The sequence below is a fragment of the Rhinatrema bivittatum genome, chromosome 6 (genome assembly GCF_901001135.1).
Source record: "Rhinatrema bivittatum chromosome 6, aRhiBiv1.1, whole genome shotgun sequence".
Taxonomy (NCBI): domain Eukaryota; kingdom Metazoa; phylum Chordata; class Amphibia; order Gymnophiona; family Rhinatrematidae; genus Rhinatrema; species Rhinatrema bivittatum.
The window spans coordinates 167,785,323-167,810,790 of NC_042620.1; the positions used below are offsets into that span (position 1 = coordinate 167,785,323).

Sequence of the window (25,468 nt, forward strand, 5' to 3'; positions counted from 1 at the left end):
ACTGACTCTCATTCATCTGGCCATACCAACTCTCAAATGAACTCTCAGCTATAATCTCCAACTAAACAAGCTTTCCCTCATCATCCAACCTAATAATGCTTACTGGACTTGATATGTTTATTTCTGTAAATGCTCACATTGTTATAATGTTTCAAAACTGCTAAAAATGTTCACTTTGTAAACCGTTATGATGGCTCTACTGAATAACAGTATATAAAACTCATCACATAAATAAATAAATAAATAAATAAAAGTCCTCTGAGACACTTGTCAAGTTATCGGCTTCTCTCTGGGAACCACATAGATCTTTTAAGGATAATTTAATTTCCAAGTCCGCCTTTGTAGTTGGGGGAGCTGGTCTCTCTGTGGCACCGGGGGTCAAAGATGTATCAAATGCCTGGTAATTCAGCTCCTGCTCCTGGCCAGAACTACCTGCGGCTCCTTCCAGTGAAGATGAAGATATTATTTGAAAGCAATCTGCTATCCGGGGTTGTGTTAACCTCATATTAGGTGTAGAAGTAGAGGAAAACTCTCTCAGTTTGGCTTTCCTCTTAGTGTGAGGCATAGCCAACTGAGAGATAATGCTAATAACACCGACAGGAATTCTCCCTAGAAATAAACTTATCTGGGCAAGACGGCTATTCAAAAATAGACAAATCAGTTACTTAGCTTGCCAGTGGTCTCCAGGCTGCTGATTCATCCAATATCCGCTCCAAACTGTTCCAATCCAGGCTAAGCCGAGCACAGCCATGTGCCCCTTAGCCACACGTGGATTTGTTGTCGCGCCGGCTGCGTCGTGCCGACGTAGGGCAGGTCTTATTGCCTACCCGGCTCCTCCCTCCGATGTCACCGCTAGAAAATCCAGTCAAGGAAATTGAAAAAGTAAAGCGCTGGGCTCACCACCAGCGGGACGGCACAGCTCCAGGCAAGTTCGAATCAGCCGCGCATCACGCCAGCGTAGGGCAGGTCTTATTGCCGAAAGTAATTCATCTCAAACCTAACATCCACTGGAAGTCTGTTCCACAAAATAGGGGGAACTACCAAAAAATGCTCTTGCTCTAATTCTAGTTACTTTCATTACCTTGCTAGATGGCACCCAAAGCAAGGTACCATAACTAAAATGTAATTCCCACTGAAGACTGTAGCAAGCCAGCTTATTTTTAAATTGAATGGTCATTTCCTTGTAATGCCTGAAAAAGCAGAATCAAGATCTCAAACATTTGCATATGCAGCCATAGGAAGCTGTGATAATCAGGGGGAGGATAGAAGGGAGGTATCCACTCAGGAGACAGCTAACCCCCACACTATACCCCAGGAGCATATAGGAAGGGCACAAAAGAAGATTGGGAGTCCCAGGAATCCCCTTAAAACACTCAGGACTACATATTCCAGGGGGCCTAGCTCCACAGAGGAGACCTGGGACCCTAAACAGGAATCAGCTAGACAGGAGGCTGGGCCTGGGCTGTAGCTTAGGTGTCATTGATTGGTGTGGAGCTGAGCCACAGGTGGTGGGGGAATGAGACTGCTGGGAACAACCAGAGCAGGTGGAGGTGGAACTGCCTACAGGTATGGGGGAAGAAAGCAGAACTCCTGGATACCTCAAACTAAACATGAGAGGAGCTGAGACCTCAGGCCTAAGCCCAGGAAGCCAAAGCCTTGATGATTGTGAAACAATGGTGAATTATTTTTTCCTTAGTTTGAATTGTTAGCTGGGTTTTATGGGAGGTGCAAGGAGGCTGAACCCAGCAGGGCCTCATGGCTTGGCCCTATGAAAGGAAAGACTGTGTTGTAGTTGTTTTTGGCTACTTGAATGTGACTAAAGAAGGAGCAACTCTACAACAGTGCTCTGAACACTTGTAGGCACTGCAGTTAAAACAAAAAAACTGCTTTGGTTTTTTTTACTTTGATTGTGGCTGTTTAAAAAGGAGTGGCTCTATAGCAGTGTGCTAGACATTTGTGGGCACAGCAATGACAATAAGCCTGGTCCAATGGTGGGAAAAAACTGGGGTTTGTTTTTTTGCACTCCTAAGCTGAGCAAAGAAGAAAAGACTATGTTTTAATTTATTATTCTTAATATTATTTTTTGAGCCCTGTTGGAAAAAGGGCAGGTTCATAAAATTTTTCTAAGTCTGGAAGGATCTCGATAGTCCCCATTAAGGGATCGGAGCCTAGAGAGAAGAGGCTTTGGGGGCTACCCCAGAGAAGAGTTTGGACTCTTGCCTTATTCACACCCCCACTTTCCCGGGGAAACCTGTCTCCAGAGTTGATGTTTCTTTTGTAGACACTTAACTGAGCTTGCTGTTAAATTACTTATGAGCCTGGAAACAAGGCAGCCAAGCATGCAACTCTGAACAATGGTGTTCTTTCCACTCTTCTCCACAAGGAGGCAATGCCACCAGTCTGGACTAGCTACTAGGCCCTGAGGTAAGCCTGAGGCTACATCCAAAGGTGTGGAAGTAAGGACTCACTCGTTACCCCTTGCTGTCTCCCTTATATAGAAGAGTACAGACACACATCTCAGGGACCACAAGGAGGCGCTACCCCATGATCATCACAGAAGCCAATGCAAAAAAATGCAACACATGAGTAGTGGGGGAAACTTTAGGCTATCTTAGCACTACTCTTGCTGCTGCTGCATCCTGGAGCACTTGAAGAATATGCATCGGTCTCTCAGGCAGAACAAGGCATAGGCCATTACAGTACTTCAGATACAATTACCCAAGGCATAACCCATGGTCTTAGAGAACTTCAAAACCATCAGGGGATATAGTCGCACCATTCTAAATTTGAAAAAAGTAGTGTAAACTTCGTGGGCAACATGTGCCTCTAAATTAAGCATCGAGTAAAAAATGCCCCTCCCCCCCCCCAAGAGACTTCACAGACTTAATAGAGGATATCCTGCCAAAATCCCAATTCAGAGACATCGTGTAGGAAACCAAATCACTTTTCCCGCACTAAGAGCCTCTGTTTAAGTATTCAATGACAATTTGTTGCACATTACCAGTTAGAAATCACTTTTAAACCTTGAAGGAGGTGAGCCAAAGCTTGAGTATTATCTCTGCTTATTGGATCCACCAAGTGCAGCACTTTCCCCAGCAGATGCAGAAACAACCAACAAGGACTGAACTACACAGTCTGGGTATACAAATAAACTTGGGGGTAGCTTGCTTATTGCAGCAGTTACTACCCTAAGCCAATTAAGCCTCATACTTCACTTTGAATGCATATGCAGCGTTGCTCTCTGCTTCAATGGCAGGGGGAAATGTGGAAAAGAGGATTTACATTCAGACAACATTCAACAAGGCATTGATCTGGGCAGTCTGGGTAAACAAGCATTGGGGTAACTTGCTTGATGCGGCGGTTACTACCCTTAACCATTAAGCCTTATGCTCACCTTTGGTGCAACTCCAACATTGCTCTCTGCATCAATGGCAGGGGATGGCAGGAAATTTTAATCAAACAGTTACCAGCAAGGGCCCTGAACTTGGTGGTCAGTGAAATAGATAAGTATGGGGAAATAAGTGTGGGAGCTTGCTGGGCAGACTCGAAGGGCTGATTGGTCTTTTTCTGCCATCATTTCTATGTTTCTATGTTAAACAGTAATGGGGACCGTGATGAATCCAGTAGGACTTACAGGTCAGGTCACTATAACTAGAGAGGAGGCTGATCCATTAGTACAAACTGAAGCTGAACAGTTAGATAAAAAAGAAGCTAACCGTTTCAGTACCTGCTCTCTAATCCCCAGCAAGAGGCATATCTTAAAGATGCCTAGCTCAAGGGCTACAGTCATATCTAGCGATATTAAATTATCTGCTCCCCCCTATCCAAATGCTGCAAAATCTCTTTCTGGACTGAGATAAGGAGAGTTTCATTACTAAAACCAGGATGAAATTCATCCTTGAAGCAGTCCAACTGTCCCTCTACTCCAGGAATGAGATTAATTGAGCAGTAACAACCCATGCAATTATTTTTGCCAAAAATGTAATGCTAGCAATGGACCAATAATTTGCATAAATTGACAGATGTTCATTATTTTTCAATACTGGAGTTATTATAAAATGTTTTAAATGGGGGGAAACAAAACCCTCTTCTAGAGATCTATTTACAATCATCCCCAAAGACTCCATCACTTATTCAGGTAGTTTTTTTCACATGATGGGATGGGCAGGGATCAAACATATAGAACATTGCTTGTATATTAGTTGACACTTTCTTCATCTCTACAGAGGGTAAGGAGCTAAAGTTCTCTTAATTTTTCTTTTTTTTTTTTAATCTTCAGTCCTCAAATCCTCATTCTTTCTTATCGATTGAGCCTAACATTAATGGATGCTCTATTAAGTTTGGGCACCCATAGATCATCATTTCCCAACAGGTTGTGGCATATAGTATGCCATAGCTCATGTGCAAGTGTGCCTGCAAAATTTTCATACAGCTGTTAGCCAGATCCTAATGAGAAGATTTGAAATGCTGGCCTGCAGTCTTAATTTTATCTTTCACCATGCCACTCCTGGTTTGCACAATTGACCACCTGCAATAGAAGGGTTCATAGAAGCAGTGCTTATCTGCTGCTGCTATTCTCCCATTTGGATATTCCTCTGCAGTTGAAACTGTGTAGGACTCCTTAGTCTCAAGAAGACCTTCTTGTACTATGCAATTCCTATTGCAGAGGGGAAAGAAGCAGAAGAGATGAAGTCATGGCACCAGCTGAATTCTGCTGGTTGCAGGACATGGGGTAGTGGGGGAGAAGGACCAGCTGAACTGTGCCAGAGGGTGTGCAGGAGAGGAAAGGGAAGGGAAGAAAATGTGATGATGCCAGGGGTTAGGGGTGAGAGAGGGAAGGGAATGATGATGTTGGGGGGTGTGGGGAGATGGGAGAGGGAAGGAAAGAGATGGTGATGGCAGCCCTGGATTTGTTAGTAGGCACTCATGATGACTATGGCAGAAAACATTTAGGGGCAGTGGACTAGCTAAGATTTGTTGCCTTTCAGCTCTGCGGTATCTCATTCAGCAGAAAACAGTCCTCTGCTACTCTGTAACAGACTCTTAGAGGAGGTAGGAGGTGAAATCCTAGGAGTGGAAAAATCCTAAAACTGCCCCTGTATGATGTTAGGGGTTAAGAGAGAATGGAAGGGCAGAGAAGATAATGATGCCAGACAGTGGAGGGAGAAGAAAGGTGGTGATGCCAGGAAGGAGAGAGGTTGAAGGAAAGGGAAGGAATGATTATGCCAAGAGGTAGGGGGAGGGGGATACCAGCAAAGAGGGAAGAGATGGTGATAATGATGCTGGGGGGGGGGGGGGGTGGAGGGAGAAGGAATGTAAGAGAAAGTTATAATGCCAGGGGATAGAGAGAGAGGGGTGTGGGAAGAAAGGGAAGGTGATGATGATGTCAGTGGGTGGGGAAAGAGGGAAGTAAATAAAGGTGGTATTGTCATGGGAGGGGAAATAAAGGCGATAGTGATGATGGTGATGGGAGGGAGGAGGAAGGGAAGAGAAGGTGGTGATGATGGTGCCAAGATAATGGAGGGAGAAAGGAAGGTAATGTGATGATGCCAGAGGGTGGGGTGAGAGAGAAGGGAAGGTGATGATGCCTGGGCACTGAGGAGAACTTACATACTGCTTGAAAATTTAGTTTTTAGCATTATCTGCTGAATCATTTGATTTTCCACCATTAAGTTCCCTCAGTTTATTAATCACAGCTTTTTAAATTCTAGATATGGCAATGAATAAGAGAACTAGAGACAGGTCTTCCTCCATGCAACACTTCTGCAGGAGGAACTTGAAAAGACAATATCCTTTTGCATGAGCTCCTGTAACAATGAAGATTCTAGCCTTACACACTGCTCCTGGGCTGGGCCTCTATCTATGCCCCTAGGAAGATTATGTGGTACATCAATTAGATCTTTGTTCCAAGAGCCACAGCTAGTACTGTGCTTATGAAAGTTGTGAGTAATTTATATGCTAGGGGACCTGAGCAGGATTCTTATCTCTAAAGCTGAAATGTTAAAATTTTGAAGATTTGGTAATTCAAGGAAGCTAAACAGCTGTAAATATTTATTTTGTTTTGTTAAACTTGATTTCATGCCCTATCTGTATAGCCCACAGCATGTTACAGTTTTACAGTACAGGCACAACCTATTATGTTCATAGTAACAATAATTAAAATAAACAGTATTATATGTTAAAGTTTACAATTGTCATTTTAAAAACCTACCATTCCCAGTACTCCAAAACTATGATACTTCATATTTAAAATAAATGCTATTTGTGCTCTCATCAGACAATGTGGCATCATCAGCCAAAAAGCATTGATTTTCCATATATTCTGCTATCCCTTGCTCTTGACTAGGCTGAGTCTGTCTATTGCATTCTCTTAGTTTCTTCCAAACTTATGGCTAAGTCAGAAGTAATTTGTAGTTTGCTATTATTGCAGGCTCTTGTTACAATAAGCATTCACTGTGAACCTACTTCTGGCTTGGACTGTGTAAATAATTTCCTCCTGTAAATAAACAGACTTCTGTTTGGAACCACGATCACTTGTTTGCAGCCTGTCTTTGTTAACTGGGATTTGATTTTTTTCCAGCAAGAGAGAAAACTATAAAGTTCTTTAAGAAAATTGTATTCTGTTGTTAAAAAGGAGCAATTAACTTCTAGAGGGTTCCAGTCAGTCCTATATATTGAATGATTCACCCTCAAGTCAACCACAGAACCTGATGAACCACCTGACTAATAAGAATCCTAAAAAGCTAATGTCCTGGGCTTTACGCCAGGCAGGGTTATAGAGATGTGCAGGCAAAAAGTTTTCGTTGCGTACGCGATCCATATTCGTGGGGGGTCAATTCCTTTCCATGCGAACGTATGGAGAATTCAATAAGTTGTCGATCTGTAAATACGTTACTACTAAATTAACTACAACCCCCCAAGACTTACCAAAACTCCCTGGTGGACCACCCCGCTGGACCACCAGGGAGTTTTGGTAAGTCTTGGGGGGGGGGGGGTCAGGAGGGTGGGGGGTTTAAATGTTTATTTAGGAGGCCGAATACAACGGATATCTGTTGAATACGTGGGGAGTCGCGATGCGTTTCGCCTCCCCACGTATTCAACAGATTGCAAAAAATAAGTTGCGGATTACAAATATGTGGAAAACGGATGCACACCCCTACAGGGTTACACTTAAAACAGGAAATAAACTACCAGAGTCACAGATAAGTTACTGCCTAGATAGTGTCAAAAGAGCCATTGTGATTGGGTGCCACAATTTTCATTTGCTTCCTCCACATAGGTTAGGCAGTAGGTTTCATCTTCCTTATTGACTACATTTCAACCCATCACATAGCTATCATACATTCCCCCATCCCAAAATTTGTTATATAAAAAATAGTTTTACTATTTAGTTCTCAATGAAATCTAACTTTATAAATTGCTGATTTGTTTATATTTTGGAGCCACCAAGACTGATATTCAAATGCCTTTTGTCTGGCTAAGTTCAGACTTAGCTGGACAAACAGCAGGATTTGAAAATCCCACTGACTGGCTCCACAATAGCAGGATAATGCAATTGTCTAGTTTGAAACAGAGCAGGGGTGTTCCAGGAAGGAGATGGTTATCCATCGAAGGGCCTGATTCATCAAAGTAATTTTCCAGAGATACAGAATGGGAGAAAAGCCTTAATCAGGCAGTAGGTTAACCAGATAAATGACAATTTTCAGTATTGTACAGCTAATATATAGCCAGATAAGTTTATCCTGATGTACTACATTTATCTTGATAACTTTAAGATAACTTTGTAAGGATATTCAGGTGCACTGCTGAATATCCTTACAAAGTTTGCTGGCTGGACAGCAGCTGAATATGTAACCCATCCTTTTTCACATTAAAATGTACATTTTTTTTTCATGGATCTTTTCAGTTTAACATAAATGACCATTATTGTTCTACTTTCCTTTGCTCCTTGCTCCCTTTCTAAATCATAGTCATATAATTTGAAAATGTGTAAACTGTTATTCTTAGTTAGCCAGTTGGCTAACTTAGGCCTGGATTTATCAAAATGTGATAAGTATTGCATGCGATAGCAAAAGGGGTGTATTTTATGCTAACATACAGTTTATCGCAATTTGTGCTAATTACCTATGCGAAGAGCTAAGTTAGCGCAAATAGTGATAACATTTTCAGATTTTGCGATAAGTGCCAGACCTGTAGTATTTCCTGCATGCAACCACTGGGGGGACCATTCTTAATAGGGATGTGAATCGTGTCCTCGATCGTCTTAACGATCGATTTCGGCTGGGAGGGGGAGGGAATCGTATTGTTGCCGTTGGGGGGGGTAAAATATCGTGAAAAATCGTGAAAAATCTAAAAATCGAAAAATCGCAAAACCGGCACATTAAAACCCCCTAAAACCCACCCCCGACCCTTTAAATTAAATCCCCCACCCTCCCGAACCCCCCCCAAATGACTTAAATAACCTGCGGGTCCAGCGGCGGTCCGGAACGGCAGCGGTCCGAAACGGGCTCCTGCTCCTGAATCTTGTTGTCTTCAGCCGGCGCCATTTTCCAAAATGGCGCCGAAAAATGGCGGCGGCCATAGACGAACACGATTGGACGGCAGGAGGTCCTTCCGGACCCCCGCTGGACTTTTGGCAAGTCTCGTGGGGTCAGGAGGCCCCCCACAAGCTGGCCAAAAGTTCCTGGAGGTCCAGCGGGGGTCAGGGAGCGATTTCCCGCCACGAATCGTTTCGTACGGAAAATGGCGCCGGCAGGAGATCGACTGCAGGAGGTCGTTCAGCGAGGGTTCCGGCGCCTCGCTGAACAACCTCCTGCAGTCGATCTCCTGCCGGCGCCATTTTCCGTACGAAAACGATTTGCGGCGGGAAATCGCTCCCTGACCCCCGCTGGACCTCCAGGAACTTTTGGCCAGCTTGTGGGGGGCCTCCTGACCCCCACGAGACTTGCCAAAAGTCCAGCGGGGGTCCGGAAGGACCTCCTGCCGTCCAATCGTGTTCGTCTATGGCCGCCGCCATTTTTCGGCGCCATTTTGGAAAATGGCGCCAGCTGAAGACAACAAGATTCAGGAGCAGGAGCCCGTTCCGGACCGCTGCCGTTCCGGACCGCCGCTGGACCCGCAGGTTATTTAAGTCATTTGGGGGGGGTTCGGGAGGGTGGGGGATTTAATTTAAAGGGTCGGGGGTGGGTTTTAGGGGGTTTTAGTGTGCCGGCTCACGATTCTAACGATTTATAACGATAAATCGTTAGAATCTCTATTGTATTGTGTTCCATAACGGTTTAAGACAATATTAAAATTATCGGACGATAATTTTAATCGTCCTAAAACGATTCACATCCCTAATTCTTAATGGTCCCAGGGTGCACAGATGAGAGAGAGAGAGAGAGAGACTAGCCATAATGTCCTCTCCCTAGATAGGTATTTGTATCCCTAGCTTGATGGACACTCTACCTGGGTAACATCAAACTAGGTGGAGAGAACATTGTACAAATCACATCTTTGGGTGAGTTTCCTCACTCCGTAGGTCATCAAATCTTCACAAGAGACCACTGTTCTGTTCGTACATCTCACGTTGAATGTCAAAGTGGCCCTAACCCCCTACACTAATACCTAAACCTCACCTCAAGTTACTAGGTGGGCCTCCCATAGGGATACAAATACCTATCTAGGGAGAGGCCATCATGGCTAGTCTCTCTCTCTCTCTCTCTCTAACAGCAGTGTTATACTGCTGAAGGGAATGTTAAGAAGGAGCTCCAGAAAAAATTATTCTTTCTGCATCTAGTTTGTATAGAGTCTTTGTCAGAAATACAGTGTATTGTACTTCATATTTTATGTATATGATTTTTTATAGGAAACTGTTGATATTATCGTGAGTGGTGGTATAGAATACTTTTTAAATAAATATAATAAAATATTCCTATAGAAAGTGCTACTTAAGCAGATAACTCATATCTGTCTAAGTTTAGACCTGAATATTGCTACATTGCTGGATAGGTTATCAGGCTAAGTTGCACCACTCTGATCAGCCTGCTCACAAAGGGGTAGATTTTGAAAGGTTGCGCGCGCATCTATGTATGTGAGCTACCGGACACCCGATTTTATAACGTGCGCGCGCATGTTATAAAATCGGGTGTCGGTGCACGCAAGGGGGTGCACAATTGTGCAACTTGTATGCATCAATGCCCGCGGCCTTCCCCAGTTCCCAACTCCCTATCCTAAACCTACCCCGACCTTTATTTTACCTGTTGCACCTTCCTCTGGGCAGGCGCAAGTTGTGCGCACTGGCAGCCTCCAGGATCATGATCCTCCGAAACAGCAGCAAATGGCCGCTGTGCCGGAGGCCTCTGGCCCCACCCCACCCCTTCCTCATTTTCGAAGCCCCGGGACATACACGCGTCGCTGGGCCTTTCTAAAATAGGCCCGGCGCACATAAATCCAATGGATTTACGCGTCATTTAACCAGAGAGGGAAATTTTAATTCTGTTTTCATAAACAATCTCAAAGAATCGATGAGCCTGATGTTATTTCAACATTGTCTACTGTTTAACTTTCATTTGCTGATCAAATGTATGTCGCATTCACTTAAATTGGATTATTCTCAATGATACCTTATTTTTTATTCATTTATGCATTTTGTATGAAAGTAAACTTTAGTCTCTAAAGCTAGATTTAAAAATGAGAGGGTAAACGTTGAAAGGAGAAAGAGAATAAAATTGAACTACATTTGTAATTTCACCACTGAAGTGCAATAGTCATTTAAGATGAGAGTTATGAAAAAATAAATATAAAAGAATGTTTCATATTAGACAAGATAATATCTATATTTATTCATTCTTGGACTGGTAGTTTCCTCCTGCTCCTTTGGGTTTCCAGGTCAGTTTGAAGTTTGCTTATATTGGACTAAAGCACCATAAACCCTTCATTTGCAACTTCCTGGACAGGATGTTTCCTCTGTTTTTATAAATCCTTTCCAACTCAGTTCAGCCAAGAGACCACAAACCACAGCTTCTTCCCTCCAGGACCCTAACCCTCGAGACTAAGTCTGACCACTAGGTGCTAACACTGTGAGAGGGGTAGGACGTCTTCCCCCAGAGGTAGTGCATGCTACTTCTGCAGTATTCCCAGCTTCAGCTGGTCTGGGAATCTAATCTAGGTCACAGAGTCAATGAGTTGTCCCAAAATAATATTTATATACAGTAGTGTACAAGGTAGCAGCAATTGTATAACAGTTCCCCAAATGGAACACAGGAAGTAAAGTTGATTTTCCAAGGTCACACAGAGGCAGAGCAGAATTAAGATTAAAGCATAAATCACCTACTTTGGGGCCGATGCAATATATGTGCGCTGAAATTGGGCACTGAACACTCAGCACCCGCTTTCCTAATGTGCCCCCAGGTGCCCCTCCTGGGGGCGCCATGCAATATTTAAATCGGGTTGCATTATCAAGGATGCACTAGGGTCACTTGTGTGCCCCTAGCACCTCCTTGAGAACGGGAGCCCGCAAGCGGCCAGCCGTCTGCTGCTTAGGAAAACAGACAGCCAGGGGTTCAGGAAACGGATGCTTGTTAACTGGGCATCCTTTTCCTTAACCTGGCCGACGGTGCTTTTTTTTTTTTTTTTTTTTTTTAAAGATTTGTTCCTCCTACTTAATATCATTGTGATATTAACAGAAAAGCTGTTTTTTTCAGCTTTTCTGTTCAACTTGTGGGAGCGCTCATCAATTAACGCCTGTTCCCAGCAGAAATACAAAGGCAAAGAAAATATTTAGAAAGAGAGTACTATGTTTGTTTAATTCCTACCAAAGAATGTGTAGTACTACTTACAATAGGGACACTGTATACTGCTCATATTGTCACAGGGATTTCTCTATGTATCCAATTGTATTCAATGATTTTCTTTATGGAAGATGGATATCTTTGGTATGCATCACAGTAGATGAAGAAAAAAAGCAAATGTCACTTCTATAGTATATCGGCACACCAGGAACAAAGCTATTTTAGCTAGTTAATTTTCTTTTGTGGTGATGGTAAACTGCTGCTTTAGAGCACTGGGAATTACTTTGAGCTTGGTGATTAAGGGATATGGGGTACATTTTTAAACTTATGTGTGCGCGTCTAGCCCACCCCTTCCAAGAAGCCTGGCACTTGAGTGTGTACCAGCCTTTACACGCATGGCTGGGCCTCTTGGAAAATTCGCCCAGCACACACAAGACCCAGCCGTGTGCATAAAGGTCGTATTTTACACCCGTGGGCATTTAAAAATCTACCCGTATATGTACTAAGTACTGCTACTGCATTTCTTGTACACTAAAAGGGTTTACTGCATGCTAAATGCATTTCTGTGGTACAAAATAGTTGTTGTACATTTATCACACGCAAAGCCATCGCAATTAGGGGGTGATTTTAAAAAGGATTTACTTGCTTAAAACTGGGTTTTGTACATGTAAATGCACTTTACTTGTGTAAGTGGGCTTTCAAAAATTTCTATAATATGTGCCATTGAATTGTCAATAGGTTTTATGAATGTAAATACTTTAAGTGCGTAAATAGGCTTTTGAAAATTGCTACAACAGTACGTGACAATTACGCATGCAACTTTTTTGAAAATTCTGTGTGATAAGTTTCACACATTGTATTAAAATTATTTACATTTCAATGCAAATGTAGACATGAAAGTAAACAAACAAGTTGTAGGTAATACCTTTTAAACTAGTCCAATAAAACATTATCACCTATAGATAGTTTGTTGACCCTTATTTAGATATTTAAGTGGACTAACATGGAAACCATGCAAAGAAGAACCCACAGGCCTCCCAACTATATTGGCATTTACATTACTCCTAGAGAGAACTGGGAGAACTACAGGCTCCATTATTCTCCTGCTGGTCACTTGCAAGTTGATTGGGAATCCTGTCGGCACCTCACAATCTTTGTGCTGGTTAACATCAGGAGGAAGAATGTCCATGGGCCTGCCACTGCCTCCTTGTTAGCCTGTCAGGATGCCCTCTTTCTCCTTTTATAATTGGAGGAAAGGATGATACTTGTAAAAGCTGATTTCATCTTTTTCTTTTCCACTTATAAGGAGGGAGTAGCTCATAGGGTTTCCATCTCCTTGTAAATAATAAGAAGGAGGGGTCTACTATATTGCCTCCTTCTTGCACACTTTGGCCATGGTAACATATTACTATGGTTGTCATTACCTTCTTCTGCAATGGCTGCACTAGAATCGTGTTACATTCATAGATTTGCCTACTAGATGGCTATTGTGGCCTATGTATGCTTGACATTTTGCATATTTTCTCTTGAATTAATGGGATCAATTTGGTAAAAGAAAAGAGAGATATAGTATAATCCTAAAATGGAATCACATTTTTGAGGCATGAGAGAGAAAACAGGTATGTTTTAAAAATTAGATAAAGTAGTTGACTTTAATCCAATGCAGTCTTTTGTCTACAAGCAGTCAAGCAAAAAAAAAAAACATTGACAAATACTCAACTGAAACTGAGAAAAAAACTGAGTGATGGCATATATGTGATTCTTATCTTCCTACTAATGTCAGGAGTATGTGAATTATTTCTTTTTAAATCACCTGGGGTATGTCTTCAGTGATTTGTGTGATCTTTGTTTCATTGGTTGTGGTGATATATTAATGTGTTTATCAGTTTACAAAGATGTATTTTGAAGGTGCTGTATTACCATACTGAAATAATTTTCCTTTAACGCTAGCACTGCCACTTATTCCTTTGTCCCTCATCCCTTCAAATTTACCTTAGCCATACCTTAACAACCCTTTTGGTCATTATCTGCTGTATTAATAATCACACATACTTGGTATAAAATGGCCGCAGCTTTTATTTTAAACATAACATAACTTTTTTGGGATACCCGAGCCGGTGGCATGTTATTTCTACCACTGCCCGCCGCATGAACCAAGCAAGGCAGCCTGACTCCATGGGCCCCCCACCTTGTTCCCAAGCAAGGGGGCCATTGCCTTTTTTGCCTCCCGGCGCTGACGGCTACCCTGCCATCAGGTGATGTCATCAGCACCACTTGTAATCCGGCACAACCAGCCCGGGTACCTGCCAAGACATGAGGTAGGAGGATCCTTGCCTCGTGTCCCCCACTAATATATAAACTGTGGCCTTTAACCTTACTGTCTTGTGCCTCAATGGCATTTTGTAGAGTATTATTGAATATGTGATATCCAATATTGGATAAGTGTATTCAGTCCGGTCTGAACAGCCTTGGGGACATATCGTCAGCCCACTGATATCTGCTGTCCCCCCATTTTTTGTATCCATAAGCCAATTTGTCAATTTACCTTCTTTCTCTCATGACACCATAACTTTGATTCTTTCCATTTTGGTCTGGGTATGATATCAGACCAGCATACCACGGCCCTCGGGTATAGCTCCAGTTTCCTGGCCAGGTCGCATTTTACCTTTTTTACCAAGCGCTTACATGTCCATGAACACAAGTCATTGCCTCCCAGGTGCAATATTATTACATCTGGAGCTGCCCTCGAGTCCTTCAGGCACCATATAAAGGGCTTTCCTATCCATTCGATGACCCAACCTTTTGGCACCAGTCCCAAATGTTGTCCGTATGGTTGTTCGCGTGCTTTCTTAGCCACCCAGAAACATAAGAGTGACCGATAATCCATGCTATACTCTGTCTCTGCTGGCCATCTGAAAGATAAAATTAACAATTCTTGTTAGCTGTGTCGACTCTGTCTAAACGGACATATGATTTAACCGCCTTAGATCCCCAATGTCCAATTTTCTTTATTGCAGCCGTCTCGAGTCCAGCTTGCGCTGCACTTGTGGCCGTACCAATTCGGAATGAGTGGGTGGTGAACTTTTATGGGTCCAATTTCATTTCTGCTTCTGATGCTCTGAGTACTGCAGAGAATTGGAATCTGGTAAGTGGAGTACCATCTGCATGTATCAGCAGGTGCACTCTCCTGCCTGGCCGCACCGCCCGATAATTTCTCATATTGTAAATCGGACAAGTTTCACACTCCGGTATTTTCTTAAGTGATAATGTAGTTCCTCGTTCTTCTTGGTCCATCTTGGATTTCTGTATTGTTATTGTTAATTTCTCTGACGTCCACACCACATTCTTCATAAGTAGTCCGCTAGTTCCTTTGTCTTCCTTATTGTCTGCCACCAATTCACTCACTCTGAATGCTCCGAAGAATGCTAAAGAGAATGTCAGGCGAAAAAGTCTTGTTTCAAAATCTGAAGAGCAAATTGATGATAACTGAGTCCATAATGTCCTTAGCATGTTGTGTGTGATGGGATGCCTGCTATCCTTGGTGGTACCAATTTTTCTCGCCCTTCCGGTCATTATCTTTTTGATAATGAATGACTTGGTGGGATCACCCCAGCCACATGCCTTAGTAAAGAATGCCAATCTGGCCAGTCATTTTATTATGGTGTTCCTTGCTAATTCGCCCTGCTTTGCTGCATCTATGTATTTGACAATCAGTTCATCGCTTATCAGGCCTTGCTGCCAACCGTTCTCTCCCAAGAACTTGGTCACAACCTCATATCCCTGGCAGTACGAGGACCAAGTGGATGGGGCGACTGATCTGCATATTAGTTCCGGTGTGGTTGTCGACCAATATTCCATAAGCGAGCTGGAAATGGTGTCCCAGCTTCGTCTGCTGTTGGTACCTGCTTACGAAACAAATGCCATTTAGCATGGGATAAGGAATCCACTGCACCGTTACGTATTCCTGGCACGTGCCTAGCACGCAGTGTGGTGTTATTTGTTAATGCCTATAAAACTATTTCCCTCAGCAAATTGACAACCATCGGGCAGCCGATTGTGTGTTTAATACCTACACTACTGCTTGGTTATCATACCAAAATATGATGTTTATTTCTTATCCTGTCGCTCAACAATACCAGTATCACCCATATAGGGAAGAGTTCCAAAAAGGTAACCTTCTTAGTAAGGCCTTGTGAGATCCATTCTTCAGGCCATCTTTCCGTGCACCATGAATCCTGACAAATTGCTCCAAAACCCCAACCTCCTGATGCATTTGTGTGAATGTTTGTCTTGATTGGGCAACGGTGGCCCCTGTGTCACCAATACTCCATTAAATTTGGTGAGGAATGAGTTCCATATTTGAAAATCTGCTCGGATGTCTTTTGAGACACATAGGAAATGATAGGGGTCATTGCACTCCCGCGGTTGCCGTTTCTAGTCTTCTCATGAATGCTCTACCCATAGGAATCACTCAGCATGTGAAGTTCAATGATCCCAAAATGGATTGAACGTCCCGTAGGGTTATTTTGTTTGCCGCGGTCGCTTGCTGGATAATTATTCGTAGATTGCCGACTTTCTATTCTGGTAACCTCGCTATCATCTTGTTAGAATCTATCTCGATGCCCAGGAAGGTTATAATGGTTGCAGGGCCTTCCATTTTGTTAAGAGCCAGCAGAACACCAAATTCCCCAGTTATTTTTTGGAATTCCTCTAAGTGGCTGTGGCATGAGTTTGACTCTCTAGGGCCCACGAATAGAAAGACATCCAAGTAATGAATAATGTTGTGCGATGCTGCCCGTTTTACCATGACCCAATGCAGGAAAGAGCTAAATAGCTTGAAGTAAGAGCATGAGACCGAACATTCCTTGGGCATGCATTTGTCGAAGAAATAATGATCTTCGAAATTGAAACCAAGTAATGGAAAAGTTTTCGGGTGTAACGACAGTAATCGGATGGTGGATTTGATGTCCACTTTCACCATTAGGGCCCCGTTTCCACAAGCTCGTACCAGTGCTACTGCGGAATCAAATGATGCATACTGCACTGTGCACTCCTCATGCGGCAATTGGTTGTTCACCGACTGACCTGGTGGGTATGATAAATTCTGCATCAGCCGGTATTTTCCCTTTTTGGAGTTGACAGCCAATGGTGAAAGGAACATGTGCTGAAAAGGTTGTTCGCTGAATGGACCAGCTATTCTGCCCAGTGCGATTTCCGTCTCTAACTTTACTTGCACCATATGCATGTGTTGTTTTGCGGATGGTGCGTTACTTGTATGTATTTCTTCAATGCAGCCTTGGAAAGGTATTATAAAATAGCCCAAGGGTATTATGAAACCGTTGGGCTATTTTATGTGCCTTTTGTTGATTTGGATATATATCCAGCCATGGTTGAATTGCTTCCAATCTGATGGGTGACGGTGCTTTTTCCAAATGCCCCTTTTCAAGTTGCTTTGGGCTTTTTCCCCCATCGGCTGTTTTTTTGCACATTTCATCATTGGGTGTGGTGCTGCACATGCTGTGCACACGTGATTAAATTTACAGTCTGGAAAGGTACAAACTGTCTTGTTATACCACCAGCAAGTGCTATCTTGTTCGTGCGCTTGTCTTGCCACATGCCTGACTGGTGATGTTCTCCTTGCAAACCTTGACCGTATTCCTTGTTCAGTAGATTTCCTGGTCATCTGATTTATCCATAGACTTACGTCCTGGGTTCCCCATGTCATAAATCGATTCTCCTCCATCTTGTCCCAGAATTGTTCATCGTAGCTGAGCCATGCCCAACACTCGTGTTCTTGGTATGCCTGTAAAATGTTAGCTCAACATGGGTCCATATTGTGACGGGTCTGGTGTCCACCATGCTCATCATGTACATAAAAGCCTTCATCCAGTTGACTATGATTTTTGGTATTTTTCTTTCTTTGTCCAGGGTTGCTGATCCTGCTCTCCATTTCTTTCTCCCTTCCAGTTTTCGCCATCCATGCAGGATGGTAAAGATGTTGATATATTTTCTCTTTTTGATTTTCTTCCTCATTTTCCTTGGCACACCCTCCTATAGTTCGAATAGAGTGGTTAGTACTGGTGGGCCTCTGGACTCCTTGCCTACCAACTTTATTGTAATTTGATCAGCCTGGCTGCTAGTAGATGGCCTCTTGTCCTTGCTTCTGCTGTCCTGAGGCAGCATGACATCTCCATGCCTTGCAGACTCGTCACCTTTAATTGCCACTGCTGCAGTGGCACGGTTAGGGATTGCTTACACTGTGCCGTGGCCCTTTAAGGGGCCATAAGCATCATCACCGCCGGCACCCCCCCTTTTGATGTCATAGCCCCGGGGCGAGGCCATGATGTCGCTTGGTCTCTGCCCTTGCTAGCCTGCTGAAACAGGTAGGAAGGGCAGGAACGGAGGTTCTCTGGCCACTCCAATCTTCCTCCTGCCCTCCCCTCCCCCCCCCTCTGTCCTCATCACCGGGCCCACTGCTGTCAAGGGTGGGCTCCGGCCATGCAGCACGGGGCCCATCTATTTCTAGTAGTAAAGCATTGGGGGCTTGACTTTGTTATTGTTTTTAGAAAATTCAGACTTTTCAATAAGAGTATAAATTTCAGTAATGCCATAATGAGGCCAATTTCAAATAGCCCTTGTAGTATCAAAGTATGTGGGGACTTTCACCATTGCATTCTCCTCTTAAGTAGTAATGCCACCTAAAATGTCATGAAATACATTTAATACGGCTATAGCACTGCATCTACAATAAGGCCATTTAAATATGTTCTTTCAAAGGATGAAAGGTAGATGAACAAAGGGTTTTCATTGCCATTAAATTAGTCTATTGGTAAATACATTTTTCATTGCTCTTCCTGTGTATGCCTTTCATGTTAATACATTATTCTTTGATATATTTATTGATTTTTTTTATTTTTATCTTTTATTTTCTAGTGTGTACTGGTACTGAAAATAAATTAAGTTCTCTGTCTGACCTGGATCAGCAATATCGTGCCCTGCGTAAATACTATGAAAACTGCGAGGTAGTGATGGGAAATCTGGAGATCACCAGTATAGAGCGCAACAGGGATCTCTCCTTCCTAAAGGTAGGGTTTTGGTTTTCACTTGGCTTATTGTACTTCTTACACAGTAGTTTAGCCCTTGACATACTTAATGATAGGAAGCAAAATATGGATTGCCAAATATGAACTTTTTCACTTTTCCTTTCACATTGAGAAAGGTATTGTCCCATTAGTTTATGCTGTTTACTTGTGGTTTACATATGGTAATCCTAAAAATGTGTCATATAAGAATAACTTTACAAGAAAGCCAAAAGGGAAAAATGTATATATATATTTGTGTGTGTCTGTGTGTGTGTGTGTGTATATATATACACACACACACACACACACATATATATATATATATATATATATATATATATATATATATACACACATATACACATATCTATATGTGTATATATATATACATACACACACACATATCTATATATATATATATATTTTATTTTTTTTTTTATATTTTCAGCATTAATGACACATCAAAACTCTCATCCCTGTGAGTGTGATGATCTTGTTCTCAAAACAAGTTTCACTATAGCATAAGTGAGGCACATTTATTAAGTGACAAAATTGAATTGCTTATGCAAATTAAAAAATAGACTTATTGTTCCACATTGGCCATACACTAGAAGAAATATGAATGTGCCATAAATAAGTTATTTTTTGTTGTGTTTTGTTTAGTGGATTTAATGATATGGGGAGTTACATGGGAACATCTTTATTTGTTTTGTTTTTCTGGGGCTGGGTACTGCATTGTTAAATTTTGTTTCATTTCATTATACACATACAGGTAGATTTCAAAACTCTATGCATTGCCAAACTGGGAGATACATGCGTGACTCGTAAGTGTGTGGACCGCACAAATTTTAATAAGCCTGCGGCCATAAGCGTATCTCCTGGTACTTGTATTACAACAGTTTTGAGCTAAAGGGACAGGATGTGGACAGGCTTTGGGCAGGTCATGGGTGGGCCTGGACAGCGCCATGAAATCAGTGTCGCGCACAAGCCCGCGCTGGGATCTCACAACTGCGTAACTTGCTTCTACTATGGACTGTGTATAAGTACTGAAATTAAAAAATTAGGGTAGTCAGCGGGGTTTTAGGAGTCGGGGCTAGTAAGGTAAAAGGGAGGCAAATTAGATAGGGAGTTTTGGAAATCTGCTCCTTTACTGGGGTGAACTGGGAGAGAACAGGGAAATAGGCCTAATGCGTCACCGTGTGTACTGGCTAAAATTCCACCCACATACACCCAAGATATGGTGTTATCCGCACGCATGTGCACTTATGCACGCATTTGCCAGAGTGCGCATTGGGCACGTTGATTTTATACTGATGTGCACATGTGCACGCGAATACCGTATCGCGCGCATATATAGAGCAATTTTAGCCAGTACGCTCAGCGACACCTTAGGCCTATTTCCTTGTTCCCTCCCAGTTCACCCCAGTAAAGGAGCAGACTTCCTAAACCCCTTAACTAACTTGATTCCCTTTTAGCCTACTAGCCCTGACCCCTAAAACCCCACTGACTACCCTCATTTTTTTAATTTCAGTACTTCTATGCAGTCTGTAACAGAAGCAAGTTACATGGTTGTGGGATCCCGGTGTGCACTTGAGCGTGATGCTGACTTCCTGAGGCTCTCCCAGTCTGCCCATGCCTCCCCCACGTCCTGCCAAAACCCCACCCATGTCCCATTCCTTTAACTCAAAACCTCTGTAATGTGCACACCAGCGAGTCAGCTTGGGGGGGGGGGGGCCTCCTGACCACCACAAGACTCCTGACCCCCACAAGACTTGTCAAAAGTGTGACATAGTGAGGGCAAAGGCGATTGGTGCCATTTTGAGTATTGGCATCGAACGGCCGGCGTGCAGGCGGTCGCTCCCGGACCCCCAGCAAACGAGGGTGTGAGTCCGTGCGAGTCCGCAGGCCTTTTAAAATCTGCATGGCCTGCGCATTTATGAATCACGTGCATATCTCCTGGCTTGGCCGCACGTAGGGTTTTGAAAATCTACTTGAATATGTGTTTTTATGAGCATATGCATTTGCATACACTCATAACATTGATATAATACATGCAAATCCTATTTTACACTCATAAATAATTTATCCATGTAAAGAAAGGAAAGAAAACAAATGTATTTTATCGACTGCAAAAGAGAAGTGTGGTTCTTCTGCCATACAAGGCAAACTCCTCACACAAAGATTGCACAGGATTAACCTTTTATTCGTATAAGAGGTACCTATAGGGATGCTTCGTTTGAGTACAATGAAAAAAAAAAGCTTGCCTGTGTTCGATGTGCTTCTGGCAATGCTTTCTAGTTTAGTGTTTGCCGTATCCTAGACTTTTCTGAGCTAAATAATTGTATTATCACAGACATCATGGATAAAAGAAGAAAACTGATGGAGTATCAAGCTTCATCTTTACAAGAAATGTCAAGATTCATACATTTCCCAATATGTGAAAAATAGACATCTAAAAAATATAATCTGCACTATTTTATCATTATTGTGCCAAAATATTATAGCCTCAACAAAAATTGCCTAAAGTAGGCATTTGCCTTTTGAGTAAGTAAATATTTTTGAAAATTTTCCTTTGATATCTTCACTTTTAAATTTATTGGACATTTTTTGATCAAACAAATGCTCCCTTTGTACTACATTTGCAATTTTCACTGCCTAACTTAAAAATAAAAACATTGTATACAAATATTGACATTCAATAATATGGTATTGATTCTTAAATTGGAAAATTAAAATATGTATATTTGTGGCCAATTGCTTTTAAAACATTGTAGGCTGATAGATATATCAGTCAATCAATAATTGTATTTATAAGCCACCTTTCTTATGTACAGTGTGATGTGCAAATAACATCAAATATCAAGAAACGTAAAAGGTACAATATAAAAACACACAAAAACAAAATAACACATTAAGAAACTAGAAAAAAGCCAAAACATAAAATACTAATCTGCAACCCTTCTCTCAAATCTCATAACTAACTAATCAAAAACATTTACAATATATAAAAAGTTTAATCTTAAAATATGTAATAAAAGTTATGGTGGTTATTTTAACAGAAAGGGACCAAAAGCTTGAGAAAGCAATCATGTTTTGACATGTTTACAAAACAAGTCAAGGTTGTTTAAAAACCAATAACATCCCACAGAAAACTATTCCATAAATTCAGCGCACTTCTAAAGTTAGATTCAAGTATCTTAATGGAACCTCAAATTTTTTTGGTTGTTAAAACTTTCAATCATGTACATTATGCCCATTGTGCTTGTAATATCCCAACTTGATTACTGCAATTCATTGCTCATTAGTTTTCCTCAAAATTCACTGAATACAATTGGTGCAGAATGCAGCTGCTTGCATGCTGGTTGGACTTAAATATTGTGATCATGTGAACTCAGTGTTTCATAGGTTACCCTGTCTATGTATTGTTTTCAGGATAAACTAGTCTCGACTCTCTACTAGCCACAGTTCAGTCAGAGATGGGGGGCCAGAAGAGCTTGGAATGAAGTGCTCTTTTAGGTACATAAGGATAGAGATGGAAGGCTTAGCAAAATGTCCCTTGTCCATTTAGAACTTTAAAACTGATAATTTTGAAATTGTATCCTGAAAACAATAGATAGTCAGAGCAACTGATGCAACACTGAGCTCACATGATCACAATATTTAAGACCAACTGTATTCATCAAATTTTGAGGTAAACTAATGAACAATTAATTAGGGGTGTGCATCCGTTTTCCACGTATTTGTAATCCGCAACTTATTTTGTCCTATCTGTTAAATACGTGGGGAGGCGAAACGCTTCGCAACTCCCCATGTATTTAACAGATTTCTGTTTTATTCGGCCTCCTAAATAAAAATTTAAACCCCCCCACCCTCCTGACCCCCCCCCCCAAGACTTACCAAAACTCCCTGGTGGTCCAGCGGGGACTCCAGAAGCCATCACTGCATTCTCACACCCTCGTTTGCTGGGGGTCCGGGAGCGACAGCCTGCACGCCGGCCGTTCGATGCCAATACTCAAAATGGCACCAATCGCCTTTGCCCTCACTATGTCACACTTTTGGCAAGTCTTGTGGGGGTCAGGAGGCCCCCCCAAGCTGGCCAAAAGTCCCTGTGGGTCCAACGGGGGTCCCAGAGCGACCTCCTGCATGCCGGCCTTCCAATACCAGGACTCAAAATGGCGCCGATAGCCTTTGCCCATACTATGTCACAGGGGCTGCCAGTGACCATGTGACAGGGGCTGACCAATGGCACCGATAGCCCCTGTGACACAGGCTATCGGCGCCATGATGAAACCGGCAAACGAGGGTGTGAGAATGCAGTGATGGCTTCTGGAGTCCCCGCTGGACCACCAGGGAGTTTTGGTAAGTCTTGGGGGGTCAGGAGGGTGGGAGTTGTAGTTAATTTTAATTTTAGCTGGGACACGAATTTAACTCGCCGTATTAATGCATCGGGGCGCCATACGGCCAAATGTAACGCATTTGCGCCCCGATGAATCCGAATCACAAATGCAATGTATGCCTTCCCTCTGCACATCCCTATAATTAATTGCAGTGATCAAGATGGGATATAACAAGAACAATGAACACAATCTATGTAACTGAAAGAAGCAAGTTTTAACAACCAAACAAATGTGAGGTTCCACTGAGAGACTTGAATTTAACTACAATCCTGGAAGTGAAATGGTAAAGTAATACCTTACAATGTAGGCTTCATAGACCAAGTTGCTATTCTGTTTACTAATTTACAGGATCTCTTTCTTGCTAGGATTAATATGCCATTTGTTTCTTCCAAACCAGAAACATAGAAACGTGATGGTGGAAAAAGACCATATGCCTATCTAGTCTGCCCATCTGCTCAACTCGTTTAGCTTCACAATTCCCATCATGCCTTCAGAGATCCCCTGTGTTTATCCCATGCTTTTTGAATTCAGATATTGTGTTTGTCTCCATCTCCATTGGGAAGATGTTCCATCCATGCACTATCTTCTCTGTACCGAAATATTTACTGAGTCTACTCGCTTTTACCCTCATTCCATGACCCCTCGTTCTAGATCCTCCTTTCCATTGAATGAGGCTTAACTCCTGTGCATGAAAACCTTGGAGATATGTTTCTATCATATCTCTCCTATCTTACCTTTCCTCTAGGATATGCATGTGAAGACCACTGACTATTTTAGTAGCCACCCCCTGGGCTGACTCCATCCAGTTTATATCCTTTTGAAGGTGCAATCTCCAGAATTGTATACAGTATTCCAAATGAGGCCTCACCAGAAACATATAAAGTTACAATATCACCTCCATTTTTTAGTAGATTATTCCTCTCCCTATGCAGCCAAGCATCTTTCTGGCTTTTCTGTCACTTTATCCACCTGTTTGGCTATCTTAAGATCATCAGATGCAATAATTCAGCATCAAAACTACATCCCCAATATTGGACTGGAGAGGAAAACTTTGTAAAGCTGAATGTCATTGGCATAGCAATAAAGGGGAGATTAACACCCCAAATCACCTCTCCTAAAGAGGCCACATAAAGACTGAATATCATGGGAGCTAATATCGAACTGGACTCCCCAATACTACCTCCAGGTCCCATCATGAAGATGTGATGGATAACCATTGTAATTGTAAATTCTCATATTGGCTAAATATGGTATCACAATATGATGAAGTAAACTATCAAAAGCCACTAATAGATCTAAAAGTGCCAACAAGATAAAATTACCATGGTCCGCTTAGCAGCAGTAATCATCTATCAGTGACATTAAAGCAGTTGCTGTTAAAAGTCTTCCCTAAAAGCAGACAGCAATGCAAATCAGTCTTTCTGACTTTTGCAACCACAATCTCTATTAGTTTACGTTGCAATAGAATATAAGATACTGGGCAGTAGTTCTCTACTAACATAGCATCTAACAAAGAATTTTTAAAGAAGGGGCAAATCACTACCACCTTCAAAACATCTGGATACAACCCTTCAAACAGAGAAGTATTAATGATGTATGCAATCTGTGCAGCTAAACTCAGGAACTGTGATATTTGTAATTTATATTGTATTTCATATTTGCTGTTTTTACTATCAATGCAGATAATGCCACATTTTTTTTACTTAAGAGTATTATTTGAGTATTTTGGTATATCAATGCTAATTTTCAACTCAGTTTATTAGATTCAGAAGCCATCATAAATCTATATTTTGTGTTTGCAAGATCAATACCCAGGCATTCAAATAACACTATATTAAATCTCCAAAGTACAGCGGCAAGTGAATCAGGATGCCAAACTGAAAGTCCAAAATTGTCAAGAATTGCCAGCAAAATACAATTTGGTTGTTGGCATTTTAAGGCTGGATCACAGTGGACTGTGGCAGACTGGCTTTTTCATTAGCCACTGTGTACATATTCTGATTGGCAGGGAGCAGATATGCAGACAGCAGATAAAGAATACATAAAAAAAACACAGAGAGAAAGAGTTAAAGGACAACAATGCTGTCATTACTGATACATCAAGTATAACAGTTACGGTTTGCTGAGGGTATTGAATGGAAGATACTGTCAGTGTATATGATATTTAGCAAGTTTGTCTTTGTCTATGTTGCCTACAGGGAAAAACCTGTTGGCA

The 25,468-nt window shown here is 42.0% G+C and overlaps 1 protein-coding gene across 4 annotated transcripts in view; it reads left to right on the forward strand.

The window, feature by feature from the left end:
• ERBB4 (erb-b2 receptor tyrosine kinase 4) overlaps positions 1-25,468 on the forward strand; it is a 2,403,189-nt gene that overhangs the window by 846,269 nt on the left and 1,531,452 nt on the right. For all 4 annotated transcript variants that reach the window (XM_029606129.1, XM_029606130.1, XM_029606131.1 and 1 more), the window contains exon 2: positions 18,708-18,859. In XM_029606129.1, coding sequence (XP_029461989.1) covers positions 18,708-18,859 — 152 coding nt within the window. The remainder of the gene's footprint in view (positions 1-18,707; positions 18,860-25,468) is intronic.